Source organism: Odocoileus virginianus, chromosome 18, assembly GCF_023699985.2.
Source record: "Odocoileus virginianus isolate 20LAN1187 ecotype Illinois chromosome 18, Ovbor_1.2, whole genome shotgun sequence".
Lineage (NCBI taxonomy): Eukaryota > Metazoa > Chordata > Mammalia > Artiodactyla > Cervidae > Odocoileus > Odocoileus virginianus.
The window spans coordinates 19,322,462-19,343,582 of NC_069691.1; the positions used below are offsets into that span (position 1 = coordinate 19,322,462).

General features: G+C 41.2%; 1 protein-coding gene across 7 annotated transcripts in view; it reads left to right on the forward strand.

Annotated features, from left to right (window-relative positions):
• SMARCA2 (SWI/SNF related BAF chromatin remodeling complex subunit ATPase 2) overlaps positions 1 to 21,121 on the forward strand; it is a 173,823-nt gene that overhangs the window by 127,843 nt on the left and 24,859 nt on the right. For 6 of the 7 annotated variants that reach the window (XM_020871939.2, XM_020871944.2, XM_070480406.1 and 3 more), the window contains exon 28: positions 16,939 to 17,156. In XM_020871939.2, the coding sequence (XP_020727598.2) occupies positions 16,939 to 17,156 (218 nt within the window). Of the gene's footprint in view, positions 1 to 13,753; positions 13,858 to 15,086; positions 15,183 to 16,938; positions 17,157 to 21,121 lie in introns of those variants that run through there. The other variant, XM_070480407.1, reaches the window with a different exon arrangement.

A 21,121-nucleotide genomic window follows, 5' to 3' on the forward strand; every position in this document is an offset into this window, starting at 1 on the left:
ATTCTTGCCTGGAGAATGCCATGGTCAGAGGTGCAGTCCATGGGGTCTCTAAAGAATCGGACATGACTGAGCGACTAACACTTTCACTTCCCCCCAGCAGAAGACTCTGGGTGCTTTCTCTACCTTTCTTGTTGCCTTGTTTCTAGTGCGCCAAGCCCCTCCCTTTCTCCTCCTTACCTGTTCACTTGAGTCATCCACATGGTTCTGCCTCTGAGCTAAGTAGGGGTGATTCATCACTAGTCCGGCTTAGAAGGTCCTTTCTGCCAATGGGGTTGAATATCTTATTTAAACCATTTAACTCCCAAAGCTGGATCGAGACAAAAGATTTTATAACTACCAATTAAAATAGAGGCAGTTTAAAGAGGAGGGCTGGAGCAGAGCAAACAAAAACCAAAAATCTTCATTTTGCCCCATTTATCTGGCTTAGTATAATTCACTGTATAATCCTGCAGCCTTTTCTTAAACAGTAATCTTTTAAGCCAGACCTTAGAATGCACTTCCTTGGTAAACCCTGTCATTTTGAGAAAGCAGAAGAGTAAACAATAAAGACTTAATTTTATTTCAGTAAGATTTTGGGGTCCCACTGATTGAGCAAGGCATCACTCTAAATGCTTTGGAAGGCTATTTTTATTAAAATGACTTTTTTAAAACCTCCAAAAGCAATTTTAGACTGACAGGAGGTTTAGACTTTTTGTTATTTTTTATTAGAATATAGTTGCTTTACATTGTCGTGTTAGTTTCTTGCTGTGACAGTAAAGTGAGTCAGACATATGTATACATATATCCCTCTTTTCTAAATCTCCTTCTAAATGGTGCTTCCCTGATAGCTCAGTTGGTAAAGAATCCGCCTGCAATGCTGGAGACCCTGGTTCAATTCCTGGGTTGGGAAGATCCACTGGAGAAGGGATAGGCTACCCACTCCAGTATTCTTGGACTTCCCTTGAGGCTCAGCTGGTAAAGAATCTGCCTGCAATGGGGGAGACCTGGGTTCTATCCCTGGGTTGGGAAGATCCTCTGGAGAAGGGAAAGGCTACCCACTCCAGTATTCTGGCCTGGAGAATTTCATGGACTACATAGTCCCTGGGGTCGCAAAGAGTCGAACTTGACTGAGCAACTTTCACTTTCACTTTCCAGTTTAGGTCATCACAGAACGCTGAGTAGAGTTCCCTGCGCCATGCAGTCAGTCCCCAATAGTTACCTGTTCTATACACACAGGGTATATATGTCGGTCCCAGTCTCCCAGTTCATCCTACCACTCCCTTCACCCCTTGGTAACCATAAGTTTGTTTGCTACATCTGTGCTTCTCTTTCAGCTTTGCAAATACATCATCTCTACCGTTTTTCTAGATTCTATGATATAAGTGAAATTATTCAAAACTTGGTTTTCTCTTTCTAACTTACTTCACTCTGTATGATATTCTCTGGGTCCATCCACATCTCTGCAAATGATACTGTCTTGTTCCTCTTTCTGGCTGAGTAATATTCCATTGCATGTAAGTACCACAGCTTCTTTATCCACCTCTGTATCAATGGGCATTTAGGTTGCTTCCATGTCAGACATATTTTAAGACAAAGCCAAAACTCATACCAAGAAGATTTAAACAAATAGTGAATAAAAGTACCTGTAATATACTATGAAAGAACAGGGGAAAGAGAGGTCAAGTATAGTGCTATGAATGAAATGGCAATTTGGCCATTTCTTAAAAGGCAAGCATGATTTGGTAGGAAAGAGGGATCAGGAGAAGCAGGGTGCCCATTTTAAGGGAAGCATGGAGTCATGGACATGTGACACGTGTTTCTGTTACCCTGTGTGTTGGGAGCAGAGAGTATTTGTAGGGATGCAAGTGAAGAAGAAAAACTAAGATGAGGCTCTGCATGACCAAAGAATTTGGGCTGTATTCTTTATCCTCTCCATAGAAAGAATGGGGAGTCTGAACCTTTCTGAAACCTGAGAATGAGTGATCTTTCCCTCCTTTTAGATCGAGAAAAGAGAATCATTTTCATTATAAAAGATGAATTTAAAGGGCCCAAGAGAGAGGATGAGGGAAACCCCTAAGGGAGGCCATTATACTTGACCCTGTGAAGAGAGGACCAGACCAAAGGGAAGGAAACAACTGTCGGTGAACTATTTTAGAGGTAAACTGTAGTGACTGACAGGACATAGATTATAATAAGGGAAATTGATCATTTTAAAGGTTTCTCTTCCAGATAACTGGGGATGGGAGTGGGGGACGCTGCTGCCCTTCAATGAAATAGAAGGATTCAGAAGAGAAATATTCACTCTGTCAGGAGAAAAGGATTTAATTGGGGATTTTTTGGTAGGATATTGGAAATCTTCATTGGTAAGGCCAGGCTAGAGGGAGAATTTTTGAAACTGAGAGCATTGAGGTCATACTTGAAGCCAGAGCCAATTTGGATCTCCATAGAATATTCTACATTCAAAATAGGGGACTGGAAGTGTCACAGGTACCGGCCATCAGTAGTTAGGGGCTGCTCAAAAAGCACTCGACACGTGGAGGCTTGTGAGTCTGCGTCCAGGCTGCTCAGCAGAAGGCACCGCACGTAGGAGCCTTCGCAGGTGTCTCACAGCCCCTCCAGGAAAGCACTTTGGAAGGGCCCCAGAGGCAGGTCCTCCTAGGCTCGCCAAGAGACATCTCGCCTGTGGCTGATGAGGACATCAGACGTATTAGTGATGCCTGCCATGCACTCAGAAGGGGCCACTGACCACACAGTTACACTGACTGCATAGTTACAGTCACAACAAAAAAAGAACAAAGAAGCAGCAGGCCTAAGAAAAACGTGGAGAATCTGTAGTCACAGGAAGGAAAATGTGGCGAAAAAAGGTAGGAAGTTCCAAAACTGGAGCGTTAAAGGACGGAAAGATTTTAACTAAGGAGCAATGGAAGAGAAAGGAAACAAAACAGGTTTAGAGGTGATGAATAGAAATGGGATATAGGAGGCTTTGGGCAGGTTTTGAAAAATGTCAGTATTTTGGTTGCTAAGGGAATTTATATGGTCAGGAAGGAGATGCATCAGTATTGATGACTCTAGAAGTTGATGCCAACAGGGAGGTGAGCAGTGGCATGAAGACTAGAGGGCGATGCGAAGATAAGAGCCTGGCACTGGAGTTGGTAACTTTGTACTTGATTAATATAGAAATATCTAAAACAAATGCACTTGAATTCAGTCATAGCATTTGGTAAGCTGGTAGATGACCTGAGAGCAGTTTTCACAGGAAGCTCTGTCTAGAAGTTGAGTTTGTGTTCAGTTGTCGTTCTGTTCCCTGACTTTCCCTCCCAATGCTAAGCTAGATTCTGTAGGGAAACTGAGAAAAATAAGGCGTGGTCTCTGTAAGGAAAAAAAAAAGAAAAAAAAAGTTTCACAGCTGGAAGAAAGCAGGGACAATCATGGATGTAAGGATTTGTGAAAGACGCTCCAGTGGGGGGAGCATGAGAAATCACCAAGTGGGGAAGAAGCATAGCGTGCTCTGGGGAGGTCCCAAGCTTGATCCCGTGATTCTCACTGGGTTCACATACCAGGAGATCAGGCAGTCAGAAGGGGGATGACCAGGGCATGGGCATCCCAATGCTCCAGGCAAGAGACTTGAATTCATTCACTGAGGAAAACTTAAGAATGCAAATAGGGCAATCCCGTGATGAAAGGGGTATGTAACATCTGACCAATCTGCCCATGATAACATCGGAAATACTCAGAAGGGAGCTGTTACATCTTATTGCAGGGGAGAAGAGGACTGGGTGACAAAAAAGAACAAGCAAGCTAATAGGCCTTTTTTTGTGACTCCTATTCCAAAAAGAAAAATACAGCAGAAGCCCCCTCAACTGAAATAATCAGACCCAGTAGCCAGTCTGTCAATGAAAATATTAGTTAAGGTTAGAAAATGATACACATATCACTTGTATGTAGATGAAAGCTTCAAGGGAAAAAATAAGATATATCTGTTTGCCACAGTTTTGAGGGAAGGCTTGGGTTTCCTCTGAGTCTGCTTGCTAGATTACAGTAGTCTGTCTTGTATAAGTAACACCCGTTATGTATCACACAGGTTTTCCAGTATTGCTGTTTTTAGAGTGAGAATCTTTGTGGGGGAAAAAAACCTTTAGCTTTATTGCAGTATAATTGACAGAACTATAAGATACAAAACATACATTGTGATTATTTGATAGATATATACATCATGAAAGGATTCCTCTGTCTGATTAACTAACCCACCCATGAGGGAGAATCCTGACACTAACAAAGCACAGTGAAGGCAGGTCCTTTCCAAATTATAGGAGTCTAGCCGTTGCCAACTTCAACAGTATTTTGTTTTTAAGCAACTCATCTTTTATGGAGTCTTTGGTTATGCTCACTGTTTTGTAGAAGTAAGAACCCTATTTCTTTTCACAACTGTGTGTTTGTGCTAAGTCAAGTCACTTCAGCTGTTTTAGACTCTTTGCGACTCTATGGACTCTAGTCTGCCAGGCTCCTCTGTCCATGGGATTCTCCAGGCAAGACTGCTGGAGTAGGTTGCCATGCTGTCTTCCAGGGGATCTTCCCCAACCCAGGGATCAAAACCTGGGTCTCTTAGGTCTCCTGCATTGGCAGACAGGTTCTTTACTACCTGGGAAGCTCACTTTTATGTAGTTCCAATAACAAGCATAACTAGCATCGAAATGTTGGGCAACACAGCTGAGTGTTGGTACAGAGTGAGGTGGAGAGAGCAGGCCGGTGCTGTGGGTAGGGTCTTAGGTGGAGGTCCATTAGGAGAACATGCTGGCTGCCTTCAGGTTTACTCAGGGGTGCATCTCGTAAGATTTTCTCTAGATGCTCTGTTTCTGGGATGCATTTTAGGGGTCATCATCTATAAAAGAATGCCACTGCCCATTAAAGCCTGTCCCAGTGTTTGTCTGCCCCATGCCAGTTGCTGACACTGTCTTGCTTGACGGGATCTCCGATTCTGCCTGTGTTAATTTCAGCTGGGGATTCCAAGCAAAACTGCTAGACCTGGCTTAAGGTACCACAGAGCTATGGAAACCGAGCAAGACCAGAGAAGTGCTAAGTGTGTTTGCTAGTAAAACCTGGTCGTAGTCCTGTTTGTTTGTGCTTTAAAACTAGAGATTCATTGTAAAATTGATTGCATTGCAAATTGTACTTGCAACATATGTATATTGCTTAGCTAATAGGGACTCAAAATTCTGTTTAGAATTTTTAGCTTTAGTATTAAGTAAAACAGGATAGTCAAATTTGACAAATAAACTTTATGTATGCTTGGGAGTACCATATAGATACAACGTGAGTAAATCTAAATCTGAAATTATTGTACATTTCCCAGTTGGCTTCTCAACTTTAACTGGAACGAGATAGTCCTCTCCTGACATTCTGTGTGTGTGTGTGTGTGTGTATACGTGTGTATGTGTATGTGTGTTCATATGTGCCTATCTATGTAGCCTAACCAGATGCTTGTGTGCATTATGTTTATGGAATTTCAGTCTCCTTGGGACCGGCTGTTGTTTCTCCTTTACACAGTAAACTCTTTGCATCTAATGTTTCCTGTTTGTTCATTGTTTATAGTAATAACATCTCAAGTGCACGTACTACCTCATGACCTCATTCAGCTTCAGCTCTCTCACCAGTGTGGATATGCTCTTTCACATTTGTAGTTCAAGTTCCTAAGTTCCTAAGAGAAGTGAACTACCCCAGGCAGTCAGTCTCACTTGGGCTTATGCAGAGACCCTCAGGCCAGGCCCTGCACAAGCCTAAAGACAGGCAATCCCAAGAACAGGGACCCATTCTCAGACCCACGGGGTGAGACCAGGGCAGGGAGAAGTTGCCTGATTTGGAACGTAGATCCAGGCAGGATGAGCTGAGCGCAGGACATGCAAGCAGTCTTTGCTCTGCCCCACTGCATTACTTAAAAATTTTCATTATCATGATAGAGTTAAAAAAATCACTCCCTCAAATAAGAGATTCTAGTTATCGTATGTGTTAGTTTGCCAGGGCTACCAAACAAAATAGCACATACCGAGTGGCTTAAACAACAAAAATTGGTTTTCTTATTGTTCTAGAGGCAAGAAGTCTGAGATGAGATCAAGGTATTGGCAGTGTCCTGTGTCTGTGTCCTAATCCTCTCCTCTTAGGAGGACACCAGTCATATTGGATAACCCAATGTTATGGTTGGATAACCATAGGGTGGATAGCCCACCCTAATGACCTCATTTTACCATAATTAACCTCTTCAAAGGACCCATCTCCAAATACAGTCACGTTCTAAAGTACTCTGGGTTAGGACTCCAGCATAAGGATTTTGCCTGTGACAGTTCAGTCCATAACAACGTGGTGTGCTAACTATGTAAATTATAAGCTTTGCTGCTAACTCTTCAGTCCTCAAATCACAGCATAAATAAGAGAAGCTTATTAGGATCAGTGACCAATCTCATCCCTTCTTCCAGAGTGTGTTGGTGATTGGTCACTGAGTATATGCTGTTCAGCCCATTTACAGACAGCAAAGCATGTTGTTGTGGCACCTCCTTGTCGCCTAGGAGTAAACCCAGACAACATGCTACAAAAATAATGAGAGGAAATCAGCCACCAAATATGAAAGTGGAGCAAAGAGACAAAAAAGTAACAACACAGGAAGTGAAATTGGGTGCATTTAGAAGATTTGAAAAGGACACATGTCAAAGCGAAGATTGGAGTCCTGCCTGAAACTACAATACAAACCGTATTGAAAAGGTCCAGTAAATATATAACACAAGCTAAAGTCACCTCAGTGTATTTTAAGTTGCACCAGGAACATGAATTTGAGTGTTTACTTTGGATTGAAGACTATTAAAAAAAAATTCAATCGATTTGCCTAGTGTTCAGGCCAATGTGTTGAATTTAGTTGTATTGAAAGAAAATGATAATAACAAGGAGACTGGAAGAGAACATTTTACTGCTAGTAAAGGCTGGTTCTATCATTGCAGGACAGGGCATGAGTTGATTATTGTTGAGTGGGCTTGGTGGCACAGCCAGGGTCCCAAAGGTTAGTTAAGGCAGGAAGTTATGATGATCACAGATGTTTACTGTTGATAAGACAGATCTTTTTTGGAAGACAACCATATCAGGAGCTTAAATGAAGAAAGATGTAGGCTCACACAGGGGCCTTTGGAGTGGACTCTAGATAGTCAGCCAGAGAGACTTAGTTAAGGCAAGCTTAATGCCATAATGAAGAAAACAGTCGTGACGGAAAGGACGAAGATGTCCCAGAGGAAGTGACAGTAACAAACAAACAAACAAAAACACATTAAACGAACGTGGAGAGAATTCACAACATTGAAAGGGCAAAGGATAAAATGCTGAAAGCTGATTCTTGGCAATTTGTCAAGGCTTAGAAAAGGCTCTTGGGCTGTATCCTAAGCTATTTGATGAAAATAAAAAGAAGGCAAGTGCTATCCAAATGTTCTTGATAGATTTTCTCTCTTTTTTTTTTTTTACCATTTTAATGCCATATTTCTCATGTTTTAAATTAGTGTACTAAATACTCATTTTACTATGTTTTTCATTCCCCTGTACATGCATAACCCACAATGAGTTTTTAATGCTTTGACATAAATTTGTCAGTGTCATGGAATGATCATAATTTTCCCATTGATTATCAGAATGACTTTGTTCAGTTTCAGCTTGTATAGTCATTCTTATGGTCCCTCACGTCCATGCAGAGCAAGGACTGTGTATGTGTGTGTGTGTTCATCTGTGTGCCATGTATGTAAGCACACGTGCATGTGTGTTTCGGTCTTTGCTGAAGTCTTCCCAAGATGTACCGTGCAATGTTCTTGACTGTATTATTCACCTAAGCCTCAGCATAATTTAGCCTCTTCTTGGTGGCTCGGATTTCCCTGATAGCTCAGTTGGTAAAGAATCTGCTTGCCACGCAGGAGACCTGGATTCAATCCCTGGGTTGGGAAGATCCCCTGGAGAAAGAAACAGCTACCCACTCCAGTATTCTGGCCTGGAGAATTCCATGTCTGTATAGTCCATGGGGTTGCAAAGAGTCGGACATGACTGAGCAACTTTCACTTTCACTTTGGTGGCTCAGAGACCTCCTTTGTGCTGTGAAGTAGAGTAACCTCCCAATGTGGGTATGGCTTATGCAGTCAAACTTCCAGAGTTTACACCCTGTGAGTCTGTGACTCACTTAATTTTTTAATTGAAGTATAGTTGATGTACAATCTTATATTAATTTTGGGTGCATAGCATAGTGATTTAGTATTTTTACAGGTTGTAGTCTATTAAAAGTTATTGCAGGGTAATGGCTGTAGTTCCCTTTGCTATGCAGTGTATCCTTGTTGCTCACCTATTTTATACAGAGTAGTTTGTATCTCTTAATCCAGCACGGTATGCTTCATCTCTGCATGCCTGAGTTTCCTCACCTATAAAATGAGGAGGATAACAGGACCTAAGGGGGTTGTTGTGAGGATTAAATGAGCAAATGTGTATGAAGCATGAAGTACCTGGCAACCTGGTGAACAGCACGCGAACTGATGCTCCCGCTGTCCGTGGTGATGATAGCAGTAGCAGTAGAAGGATGCATGATGCCGTGTGTCTTCAGGTTTATTGGAATTGATGCTCTTTCCTTCCTCTAAGAAATGGCCTCAAATCACTGTACTCTTGATTTCTCATGGTGTTTTACTTTTGTGGTCTCCTGGCTTGGGACTTGGCTCTTGGTGGCCTTCTTTGCATCTGCCCTAAGCAGAACAAGTGTCCTGTTCTCACCCTTGCCCCATTTGAATTCCTTTGAATTTGGTGCTTTAACCATGGTGGGTTTACAGACAGAGAACTGGTCTTGCACTGGTGGTCTGTAAGCCTTGCGGACCGTCTGTCACAGGAAAACCCAGAAGAGCATTGATTATTTGACCCCAGGACCTGCACTTCACCATTTGTCCTCATCTCCAAATGAGGTTACACCCCTAATCATTTGGTTTTACCTATCTGTCTCAGAAGCATTACATTATTCTTTGTAAGCATTGAAATTGTACCGCAATTCTTTCTGCCTGTCGTCATCTTCTTTTTTTTTAATTTTAATACCCTGAGAACCTCCAAGTACACAGGTGGTCCAGGCCCCCGGAGGAGCTCTGCCATGGAAAGAAGCAGGTGGAGTTTTGGCTGTTAGGGGTTGATAGTGACTGGTGAATGGTCTTGGGGTAAGAGAGCTGATGTGCATTTGTTTAATTCTCCACTGTTGCTCTAAGCTTCTCTCACAGGCTCCCAAGTTCTCTCTGGGGCTCTGTGGTTGATTCCACCAAGGGAGCTGTAGTATAGCACATGCCTGACAAAGGAGTTCATGCACTGTTTACAATGTGGCAGGATTGATGGCGCCAGAAGTTTGGGGGACCACCCTCCCCTGCATCTCAGCCATTCTCTGAATAGAGCATTATGTTTAATATTGCCACAAAGGTACATAGCTGATCTTGAAGCTTAAATAACTTTTATGGGGTTTCCCTGGTGGCTCAGACAGTAAAGAATCTGCCTGCAGTGAGGGAGATGTGGGTTTGATCCCTGGGTTGGGAAGATCCCCTGGAGAAGGGAATGGCTACCCACTCCAGTATTCTTGCCTGGAGAATCCCATGCTTACAATTTTAATAATCCATATATTTTTTTCCTCTTCTAACTTCAAATTGCTTTTCCCTGAAATAGGTTACTAATTTACTTTGTCTCTGTATAAAGGGTGGCTCCCCTTCCCTCCCTCCCCTCCAGGTGTCCTTCTGTGGTTTCTCTTGTGCCATCAGAGAGGAAAGAAAGAGCCTTGGCTCATTGTTGCGAATGTGATCTAAAGTTGTCAAACAAGAAACTGAAAAGCTCTCAGCACAAGAAATTCAGTTCAACTGAGGCTCCATCTGCTTTCCCTGAGTGGCCAACATTGTCCATCTCATTCCCCGACTTAGGGAGAGCATGGAACTCAGCTGGCCTCTGATTTGCCTCACAGATGAGTGAATTAAGAAATGGGGGTCTATGAAACTGTAATCAGTTAATTGAACCCCCATCACATCGTGGCAAATAGATGGGGAAACAGTGGAATCAGTGGTTGACTTTATTTTTCTGAGCTCCAAAATCACTGCCAGATGGTGATTGCAGCCATGAAATGAAAAGATGCTTACTTCTTGGAAGGAAAGTTATGACCAACCTAGATAGCATATTAAAAATCAGAGACATTACTTTGCCAACAAAGGTCCTGTCTAGTCAAGGCTATGGTTTTTCCAGTGGTCATGTATGGGTGTGAGAGTTGGTCTGTAAAGAAAACTGAGCACCAAAGAATTGATGCTTTTGAACTGTGGTGTTGGAGAAGACTCTTGAGAGTCCCTTGGCCTGCAAGGAGATCCAACCAGTCCATCCTAAAGGAGATCAGTCCTGGGTGTTCGTTGGAAGGACTGATGCTGAAGCTGAAACTCCAATACTTTGGCCACCTGATGAGAAGAGCTGACTCATTGGAAAAGACCCTGATGCTGGGAAAGATTGAGGGCAGGAGGAGAAGGGGATGACAGAGGATGAGATGGTTGGATGGCATCACTGACTCCGCGGACATGGGTTTGGGTGGACTCCGGGAGTTGGTGATGGACAGGGAGGCCTGGCGTGCTGCGGTTCATGGGGTCGCAAAGAGTCAGAAACGATGGAGCAACTGAACTGAACTGAACTGAATTGAACCCCAGAGGGGAAAAATTTGTTTTAAAACTATGCTAAAATTCTTAGCCTTCAGATTAACTTGTTTCATTTCTTGAGTGTTTGAGGCATTTGATAACAATGGTACAGTTTGTGAACGGGTATGTCTTCCGTACAGGAATTTCCTAACATCATGGATGTTTCCTTAAAGACACTGAATGAGTGAATAATTGAGGATTTCTGAAAAGGCTTCTCTAGTCATTGGCCAGGACAAGACCAAACGTGCTTCTTGTTGAAATATTGTAAAGTCTGAGTTTGGAAGGAAAGCTTGCAAGATTTCACAGCACTATGTGTTGAGGTGTAAGGAACATGTATGAACCTGCAGTTGTTGGGGATTTTTCCTTAATATTGAATTTGTTTTCTTTTACAGGGACTTCTTTTTATTGGGATAAAAAACACATAACATAAAACGTATGATTTTAACCACTCTTCATATACTCTTGTATACTTCAGTCTCCAGAAATTTTTTCATCATCTCCAAACTGAAATTCCGTACTCATTAATCAGTCACTTCTCACACCCCTAATCTGTTCGACCCCCGAGGACCACGGCTCTCCTTTTTCATGTACATGGAATTGTACAATATTTGTCTTTTTGTGCCTTGCTTATTTTACCTCTGGAAATTTGATTTTATGCATACTGACCTGACAAGATGGCTTGTGGGGGTTGGTAATTGTTGACCTCAAAAATAAAAGTTATTTTATCAGCAAAAATGAGCTTGTTTGGGAATAGCATAGAATTGTGTTTCAGGACAACCATGCTGTAACAAAAATCATAGACAAGTCCAACAAACAAAGGAGAGGAGTGTTCTTTAATGGATAAAAAGGACGGAGCTGGCGAGGGTTGTTTGGAGAAAAGAGTTTGGAGTGATAATGGTTTCTCACCAGCTGGGTTGCTGGGGTGGTAGATGTCTTATAGGAGATGCAATGTACAGTTGACCCCATGCGGGGTTTAGGAGTGCTGACCTTCTCTGCAGTCAGAAATCTGTGTGTAACTTAGAGTGGGCCCCCCATACCTGCAGGTCCTCTGCACCCAACTTGGGATTAAACCGACTGCAAATCATGTAGTGATGTAGTATTGATAAAAGTCGGTGTGTAAGTGGACTCACACAGTTCAAACCTGTGTTGTTCAAGGGTCAACCAAATATCTGTTCCAGTCGGGTCCTGTAACTGGTGAATCTGTCCTGTTGGTGATTCTTCTCAGGGTCTGAATCTGACAGTTCTTCCTATGATAGACATGCAGTGGGGCTTTGTGAGAGCTCCCCCTTTTGGCCTCCTGACTATTTTCATGAGGCTTCCCTTTATTAATTTTCATATGATAATCAGAAACAATTGTCCAGTTGCTGCCATGGATCTGAAATTCTATATCCAAAATTGCTATGGTCTTTATGAAACCGAGTGACTGAAACGATTGTGGCATTTTGAGCAAGAGCTCCATGTTCAATTTTTGTTGTTGTTAAATATTCCTATTATAAAAATGTTTCTTACACATTGATATCTTGAATTTTCTTTAAAATGCCACTTTTTGGTTGTAGTTGCTGCTCCTATTCCCCTGGTTGTCTGGGGGGTCATTACCTGTATTATTTGCTTCCAGGTCTTAGCAGGGTTTGAGGGAGGTTTAGTCTCCCTGAATATTGGAATGAAGTTTAGTGGTCCGCAGGAAGCACTGGAATTGACATGTAATTGGTACCAATCCTCTGTCTTTATTGCTTAGCCCTCAGTTCTGTAACCTTCACCCCCACCTCCAGCAGCATCTGAGGGCCTTCTGGAATCCAATTACAGTCCTCAGGGAGAAGGACCCCCAGAGTATAAATAGGGGGTAAAGAGAAGAAACAGAGAGAGAGAGACCTTGTTGGGGGCAGATATTTACATACCAGATATTTGAATTTAGAATACGGAATTTCCTGTTTCATATCCAAAAAGATCATCCATGCATTGTCTAGCACTGCTTTCGAATTGCTCCATTCAGTTTTTCTTAAGGTGGTCTGTTCCACTGTAAGGGCTGTGCCACACAGCTTGGTGTGTTTGGAGATGCTGAGTGGAAAAGACACACACAGGGGAAACCGTGCGCCCAGAGTTGGCTCGTGGCTTTTGTTTGCTTGTCCCTGTTTACCTATTCATAGTCATGGATCCCTTCTGCTGCCGCCGGGTATTGTGGAGCAACATATAACAGCACCTCGCTGTACCCTGGGGTTGAGAAGAGTCAGGATAAATGTGCATTTTCTGGACTGTTCATCTTTCACTAAGACATAGTGTGTGTTGGGATGACAGAGGGGGGCATGGCTGGACCCACGTGTGGCTTGTTCCCGGGTCTGCCATGTGCTCCGTAAGCTGCAAACTGTTTCCTTTAAAACAGCTAATCCTGTGCTACCGACCGTCTCCACAGACCGTCTCCTGCCTTTTATGTTCAGAACCTACACACACACACCCTTTCCCCCCAACCTTCTCCTGCATATTATGATCAGAACCTGCACACACACATAGGTGGGCACACACGCACACACACACACACACACTGACAGTCTCCTGCATTTTTTGATCAGAACCTACATACATACACACACACACCAACCTTCTCCTGCGTTTTATGATCAGAACCTACATACATACACACACTGCTTTCTTAACTAATTGAAGAAAGAGCCACTCTGTATCTCTGAATATCCTGTGTCATGATCATGTATTCTTTAAAAAAAATTTTTTTTTAAACTGAAAGAGAAAGAGGAAAAAGGGGGTGGGGGGAAGAAGGTTGCCATCCAGTGGAGGAAGGAGTAATTCCCAGCTTCATTCAGGAAAAAAAACACAGGCTGAAATATGCTTAACTATTTTAACTTGGCTGGGGATTTTTATCACCAGAAGGGTTTTCTTCTTTCTTAGCGACTTCAGGAGCCAAATGGGTGCCGTGTGCCTTTAAGGGAAGAAGTGCCTCAGCAAACTTCGCTGTAGTTGTGTCTCACCGTTTGGGTAGGGAAGGAAAGCGTTAATTTCTTATTTGTACACTTTTTTTCCCCGACTTCCTTCCTATTCACTTCATTAAATCTAGAGGCAGTTCAGCATGGGAGCCGTCTGTATGTTGAATTAGGGCTCGCAATCTTGCGCAGCACGTCACCAGTCGGAAACTGGGGGTTTGCTTCTGTGATTTATTTCAATATTGTGCTGGTAAAAGGTTTGGAAGGGAATTCTTTGTGGGGTAGTACTTGAGCATTGTGTAGCAAGTTTTGTGTTTGTGTCACTAGCCCCTAGCCCTGAGTAGTGTCAGTGAAGCCAGTTGAATAAATAATTTTTTTTTTAAAGAGGAGAACAGTTTTAAATTTTCCATGAATAATTTTACTTTCAGGCAGGAGTAATCTTACTCCACTCTCTTAAGAGCGAAAAGCACTGGGAAATATTTAGTGAATTGATTTCCATTAGAAAAAGACCCTTAGAAATCCCTGAACATAAAGCACTGCATATGGATGTGTTTGGGGTCTTTGGGGAGGAGGGCAAATGTTTTGTAGTTCTCTGCATTCCTGCATAAAACCTTAATTTAAGGGGAGTAATGGTCAGTACTTTGTGTGTTTCCTTGTGATTCCAAACCCTAAATTTAATAAGAATCTGCACGTATTAGCAATTGTAATAAAAATGGTCTCACTGGTTCTTTTTGCAGTTTAATTTGTTTTCGCTTCTTAGCTACTCCCAGATTTAGAGATTGAGAAGTCCAAATATCACAGGCTTATGCTTTGTTCCATTCTTGCAAAATTAAGGGAGGGGTAAGAGTAGAAATATCCTTTTCACAACTTCCCCCCTCTCCATTTATCCCCCAGAATAGAAAAACAATGAAAAATTTTACAGCATGAAACTGAAAGTGAAGTGTCACAGTTGTTTGGGATTTTCTTTAAAAAGAATAATGTATTGTATTAAAATACTTGAACTTGAGAACATGCACATTGCTTTTACTTACATGCATTTAATGAAAGAATTCTTTTATCCAAAAAAAAAAAAAAATCATCTTAGACTGCTCCAAAACCACGCAGCCTATTTTCTTAAAGCACTAAAATAAGCTTTAAAATACCAAAAAAAAAAGCATACATGGTTTTTATTTTTTTTTATAAATTTGAATATTAATTTGTTTTCTTATTGGCTTAATTGTTCAAATGTGAGTAAGAATGAGAAACCACCTGAGCTAAAAATCTCTAATTCTGCTGCCTGGAATAATCAGGGGGAAAAAAAAATATGATAAGTAGTTGTCAATATTAAAACAGGCTGAAGGAGGAAGGCTTCGGGCCTTGTAGTAGGTAGAATGAAACAGCAGATTTGAGTCTCCACAATCCTTTCAGTATTAAATTTTCAGTAAAATAAAATTACTTGTATATGAAAACATAGCCTTTCCCCAGCTCTCTTTTTTTTCCTGATCAGCTGATGAAGAGACTAGCAGCTCGCTGCTTTGCTGGCTTGTTAATTTTATCCCCACTAACTGTGATTTCCGATAGCCGGCCTGCTGATAGTGGTAAGGTAAATATCCTTTTTCGTTGCCGTCTTGAAGATTCAGTAGAACTACATCCCAGGCATGTGTAGGTGTATAACACATCAAAAGCCGGTGTTCTCCGTATTTCTGTGTGTAACTGGGTGCTTGAGGAGAGCAATACCATTAACTGTTGACAGCCTTGCATGCTGTATTTATTATTAGCATGTTCAGCCTCCAAGATTTGCGGGACAAATTTCCTTTTCTTAATCTTCGCTTTAGCTGCAGTGTGTTTAGCTGTATAGTGGGTGTCCTGCTTTTAGTCAAATGAATATTAATGAAATAACGTGGAGCTTTTTTTTTCTTCCTTCTTTTTTCTTTTTCCTCATAACTCATCAGACCTTGCCTCCTTCATAGTGGTTGTCTGAACACTGTAGGATCGTGATGGAAATTGTCTTTTGATTATTAAGGCCTGGGCTCAGGTTGTCCCTTTAGGATTCTGTCTGTGTGCATGTTGCTTCTCTGGGTTTGCACATTGGAAGATGCATAGAAAGCCTATTTTTTTCTTTTTTAAATCCCACTGGCATTTTTAACATGCCAGGTTGTTTTGTGTTCTGCACCAGGTTTTCTTCACAAAACCTTTCTTTTTCAGAAGGCATTGTACATAAGTGAAAGAAATTATGTCTGAGCTGTAATCACTCTTTATATTGATTGTTATACTCACATGATCATAAATATTAGCCATGTTTGGTGCTGTGGAGAAATGAAGGTAATTGCCTTATGATTAGAGCTCTTTTCAGCTACGAGAAAGGATTGATTAGCATTTGCATACTGGAGGCAATATTGAGAGGCAGGAGGAACAAATAACAACATCAGTTATTTGTGTGAGAAACCAATCTTGATATGCAATTTAAAGGTCTTTTTAAAAATTTTCTTTTCCATGGTCAAATTTTCTCTTATCTATTGCTGTTTTTTTCTTTGCAGTTTTTCCTTTCCCTTTATTTTCCTTAAGTTTTGAGATTAACCAGGAGGGGAAAAAAAAGTTTAAACTTCTGGGTCTGTCACATGGATCTTTTAGCCCTTTATGAACAGGTTTCTTCTTATACCTGGTTGTTTTTATAGCTATTTTATTATCTCTCTGCATTAGTGCTGCTGGCTCTGGTTTAAAGCAAGCGTTTGCAGGTAATTGGAAAAAAGTGTTTTCTGTTTGTGAGTGTGTGTGTTCTTTATCGGATGATTTAAGTGCGTTTACCCAGGAATGTGGCTTTGTACTTCCCATTTCCTTGTTTACTAATTGCTATGTTAGAAGAAAATCTGGATGGAATTTTGACTTATGTTGTGAATCATGAATAAATTGATGTAAAACCTCAAAGAAGAGAAGGTCAAAGCTTATATGAATGTAAGGATGCAATCTTAGGGAAATTTTTTCCTCATTCACCCCTTGTTTCGGTTTACCTTTGACTCTCTACAGAAATAAGACAATAAAGGTCTTTTTCCTACATCAAGCTGAAATGTCATTTGGTTTTAGTTATCTTCAAACACTTAAATGTATAAATCTCTTCATATTTGTCACATTCTTTGCTATTAGTGTTTCGGGCCTTCACGTATTTTGATTAGGAAATAAGACTTGGGTTAAAGATACATTTATCCAATATGGTGGTTTTCTATTTTTCTTCTTACTTCATTGATTACTGTTAATTTCTGCTTTGTTTGTTTGTTTCATTTTATTCTAATTATCTAATTTTTTTTTTTTTCTTTTTGGTATTCTCTTGTCTTGAATTTTTCTCCTTCATTTCCAATTAACAGGCCATTGAAGACGGCAATTTGGAAGAAATGGAAGAGGAAGTCCGGCTTAAGAAGCGAAAAAGACGAAGAAACGTGGATAAGGACCCTGCAAAAGAAGATGTGGAGAAGGCCAAGAAGAGGAGAGGTCGCCCTCCAGCTGAGAAGCTGTCACCAAATCCCCCTAAACTGACGAAGCAGATGAATGCTATCATTGACACTGTGATCAACTACAAAGACAGGTAAGCACCTCGGGCCCTCCCCTCTGTCATCTTCACCAAGACCACATGTGCTGCTACCTGCGGAGCACGATCTCTTAGGGTGTACACTGGGTTCTAAGGCCCTTTCTACCTCCTGTTTTATGGTTTTTGCTCCAGAGGTATCAGTAAACTTGGATGTAGTTTAGAGAGGCTACACTTGATATATTGTATGATGTTTTACCAGGTATTATGTAAGATATTTGGAAATAGGAGTTTAGATGACAAAATTAAAAAACAAAACAAAACCCTAAATGATTTCCAAAATACCATCATTTATATGGAAGGATTGGAAAGAGAGTGAAATTATACCTTTGGCTTGAGTTGTTAGAGGGGAGAAAAAGTCTTAGCATATTTAAGGTAAATATTCACGTTAAGACTTTGTTTTAAACCAAACCGATGCGTCCATCAAAATACCGTTTCTTCTTTCCTTCCAAGACACTTAAATTTCTGAGCACTTGTTCAAGCCATCTCCTTCTTCCTAATAACCCTACCTAAAGAGAATGGTTTTCCAGCAACTTTATCTCTTTTTCATGGAACTTCTGAATGTGAACTTTGAGAAATCTGTTCCAGACACTACCTCCAGGCCATTTTTAAACAGTAAACAATTATTTGAAAACCAAAGTAAAGATGTTTGGGGGTGTCAGGCAGCTGTGTGTAGTTGATAAATTAGGCTACATTTTGGTTAGTTGATTTGGTTTCTATTCAGTAATCATGTGATACAGTTTTAATAGGAAGATCACATCTCATTTCAGTGGAAACAACTGATGAGAAAAAACACATTTTATGTCTCTAGGTTTCATAGTGGCATGAATCAATTTTTAGTTACCAGAAACCTTTGACATCAACTCTGTTGCTCTGTATAGCTGGAATTGTTTACCACAAATAACTTAAGCTGTGCTTTTAGTCTTTCACTGTAACTTTAGCACATGTTTTTGTGAGAGGAAGAGAACCTCATCATAGAGATTAAGTAGAACAAGCAAGAAATTTTCAGCCATGGGGTTTTATTAATAGCGCCTTACAGAAAATATAAAGACTTCTCAGAAAATGGTGAAAGGGGAATAGGAGCAAATGTGTGTGAAGAGAGTCTGAATTTCTTGGTCCTCTTTACCTCCCTCCCAGGTGTCTTGGGTTCCCTCCTGCTTACTATTTTCACTATTTTCCTTTTTTTTTTTTTCTTTTTTAAGTCATTTCCTTTGAGAATTCTAAAGGGGCCACAAAGGACGGCCCCATTACATCACATCTGGATAAGATGTTCATTGACACAGGGGAGTGACAGTAATCTAGGAAAGGAAGTTTGGCCACGAGATCATTCTTTGCCCAGGTGAACACGCAGACATGTGAACCAAGCATCAGTCGTTCTCTCTGTGAAGTCTCTGTTCCTTCTTGGCTATCCTGGTAGATTGGCTGGAGGCAGAAATAGTTTCCAGGAAGTCAGTTTGGACACTTACACCTTATTTATTAGCTCCTGGCATAGAGAGAAATAAGTAGAGGGTATCACTCTGCATATATCTCTAACTTTTTGCCTTTGTCTCTGGAGAGAGACACGTCTGTGGCTTTGACCAGGTGTGCCTTGATGTTTAACAGGCATTATGTTCATTACCTGCCGAGTGAGCCTAGGTCTGCTGGAACACCGAGAAGAGCCAAGTCAGTCCTCGGAGGTTTAGAAAGTCCTTTTATTCCCGGTGATGGCTGTCTCCTCCTTTAAGGATATAAAAGAGGTCACCACCCGCTGAACCACATACTGCCAACAGATTGTTTTGTTTCAAATTTCTTTTTCTCTTTCTTTTTTTTTTTCTTAAAGCAAACACATAAATCTAGCAAGAATTCTTATAAAATGTCAGGGTTCCCCCACCCCACCAACATCACCACCTTTTTTGAAAAACCTTAAAGTCTGGCAGCAGCACAGTCCCTAGCCTCCTCCACGGTAACCGTCGGAGTAGAGAAGCGGCCATCACCCCACTCCCCCGTGGGCTGCCCCTCTATACGGCCACCATCCCCATCAGCCGCTATCATCCCTCCAGTATGGAGTGTCAGTTGTCGTGTATCATTGTAGTTTTCGCACCTGGCTCATTTCACTTCTTTAGATCACCTGCCAGCTCCATAACCTTTTGGGTTTGTCATTTCCTGATGGACAGGGCCATAGGCTGACAACTTTCCCCAAAACCACCCCCAAATACAGAGTCAGATGAAGTTCTGTCCCTTAAACCTCAGCTAAGCATCACACAGTAGTTTCTCTGGTCTTGGCTTAACTACCTGCATTCCAATCCTGATCTCCACTATTTACTGCCCGTGGGGCAGCTGGGCAACTGACTTAACCTCCCTGGCCCTCAGTTTCCTCGTCCACAGAATGGAATGATTACTGTACCTGCCTCTAGAAGTGTTAGGAGGATCTGATGAGTTAATATAGCTCTTGAACAGTTTAATTATTAATAATCAGCCTTTCAGACTATTTATAGCAAATCAGGTGGGTGAGCGGAGCTCTGAGCACCATAAAGAGAATGTCCCTGCTCATACAGTTTTCACACTGTTATTTGCAAAACCAGAAACATGCAGATTCACTGGGACTGATGATGGAGCGTGACTTTGGTTGTACTGTAGGGAGAGGATATTTAAATATTTCAACATGCAGGCATTGAATCCTTTGTTTTTTCCTCTTTCATTGGTTTTATTTATTTTACTTTTCCTTAAAGTACCAATTCTATTAGCACCCACATTTAGGTATGTTCTGGGAAGTACATTCTACATGTTTCATATATATTTTGTGTTAGTCATCCTCTAGAAAAAAGGCTTACTCTATGTTTTTTATGTCTCTTACCAAATTTGGTACTCAAGTAGGAGTCACTCAAATTAGGAGCGCCTTTAATTAGATACATCATATTTTTGGTTTTAGAAAATGCTGCCGAGAAATGTGCTTCTCCATGTGTTGAGATTTTTGCACCAGTAAAGTCAGCGACTAATATAGTAATTCAGCCTACCTGTGAAAGAAATACCACCTGGACTAACCTCCTTCCCATCACCTCAGTGTTAGGGCCCTGACTGTCCTGGAGACTAATAGCATATTAAATAAGAACTGGCATCTATATTTAACTAATATATAAGAATTAATTAGCTCTTAGGAGACAGTCTTCTTTTTTTTCCCCCCAAAGTTCCTGCATGATTCTGAGACAGATGTATCTTTATATTTTTAAAAAGAACTAGGATAATTTAAGTATCTACTTATTGCTTTTGTTTTCAGTGCCAGACCTAATTATTTTAGGGAGATACTTTTCAAAAATGTGACCCCCCCCCCCCACCCCGGAGAAAAAGCCAATAATTCTGTGTGATACAAATGTGAAATCTTTCTGCAGTAGTCTCTACGAGAGGTAGCACTGGTCTACTATTACCGTTCTCACCATTTTATGTCTCCAGTAGAAAACTTGATACGAAGCAGTATTGGAAAGCTTTGTTTTGATTTATTAAGCATGCTTACATAGAAAGCTTTTAAAATTGTATTCTCAGTTAATATATTATTTAACCTAAGGGTCTTTACTTCCTGGAAAAGGGACTTATCCCAGTCTACATCTGTACCCTCTAAAATCGCCCCTGTGAAGAGACAGAGAATAAGATGGTGAAGAACAGGGTCTGGTGGAGCTATTCCAAGTCTAGAGGCATGGCTTATAGTTACTTAGCTAAGGAGGGAGTTTCCCAGAGGGGATTCTTAGTGTTGAAGGGGTTTCAGCTCTATCTGGTCGTTTCCCAGCTGTGTCTCCCCGTGTCACCCCTAGCAGACTATCACCTAACCTCGTGTGGACACGCCCAGCCTCAGCTCACTGTGTCAGAAAGCCATTCACGACACCAAAGGACAGTCCTAAACACGACAGGCATTTCCTATATTAAGACAGACTCAGCCCTCTGACTTCTAGCTGTTTGTTCTGCTTGGAACTTCAGAGAGTCAGTCTTCTCATTCT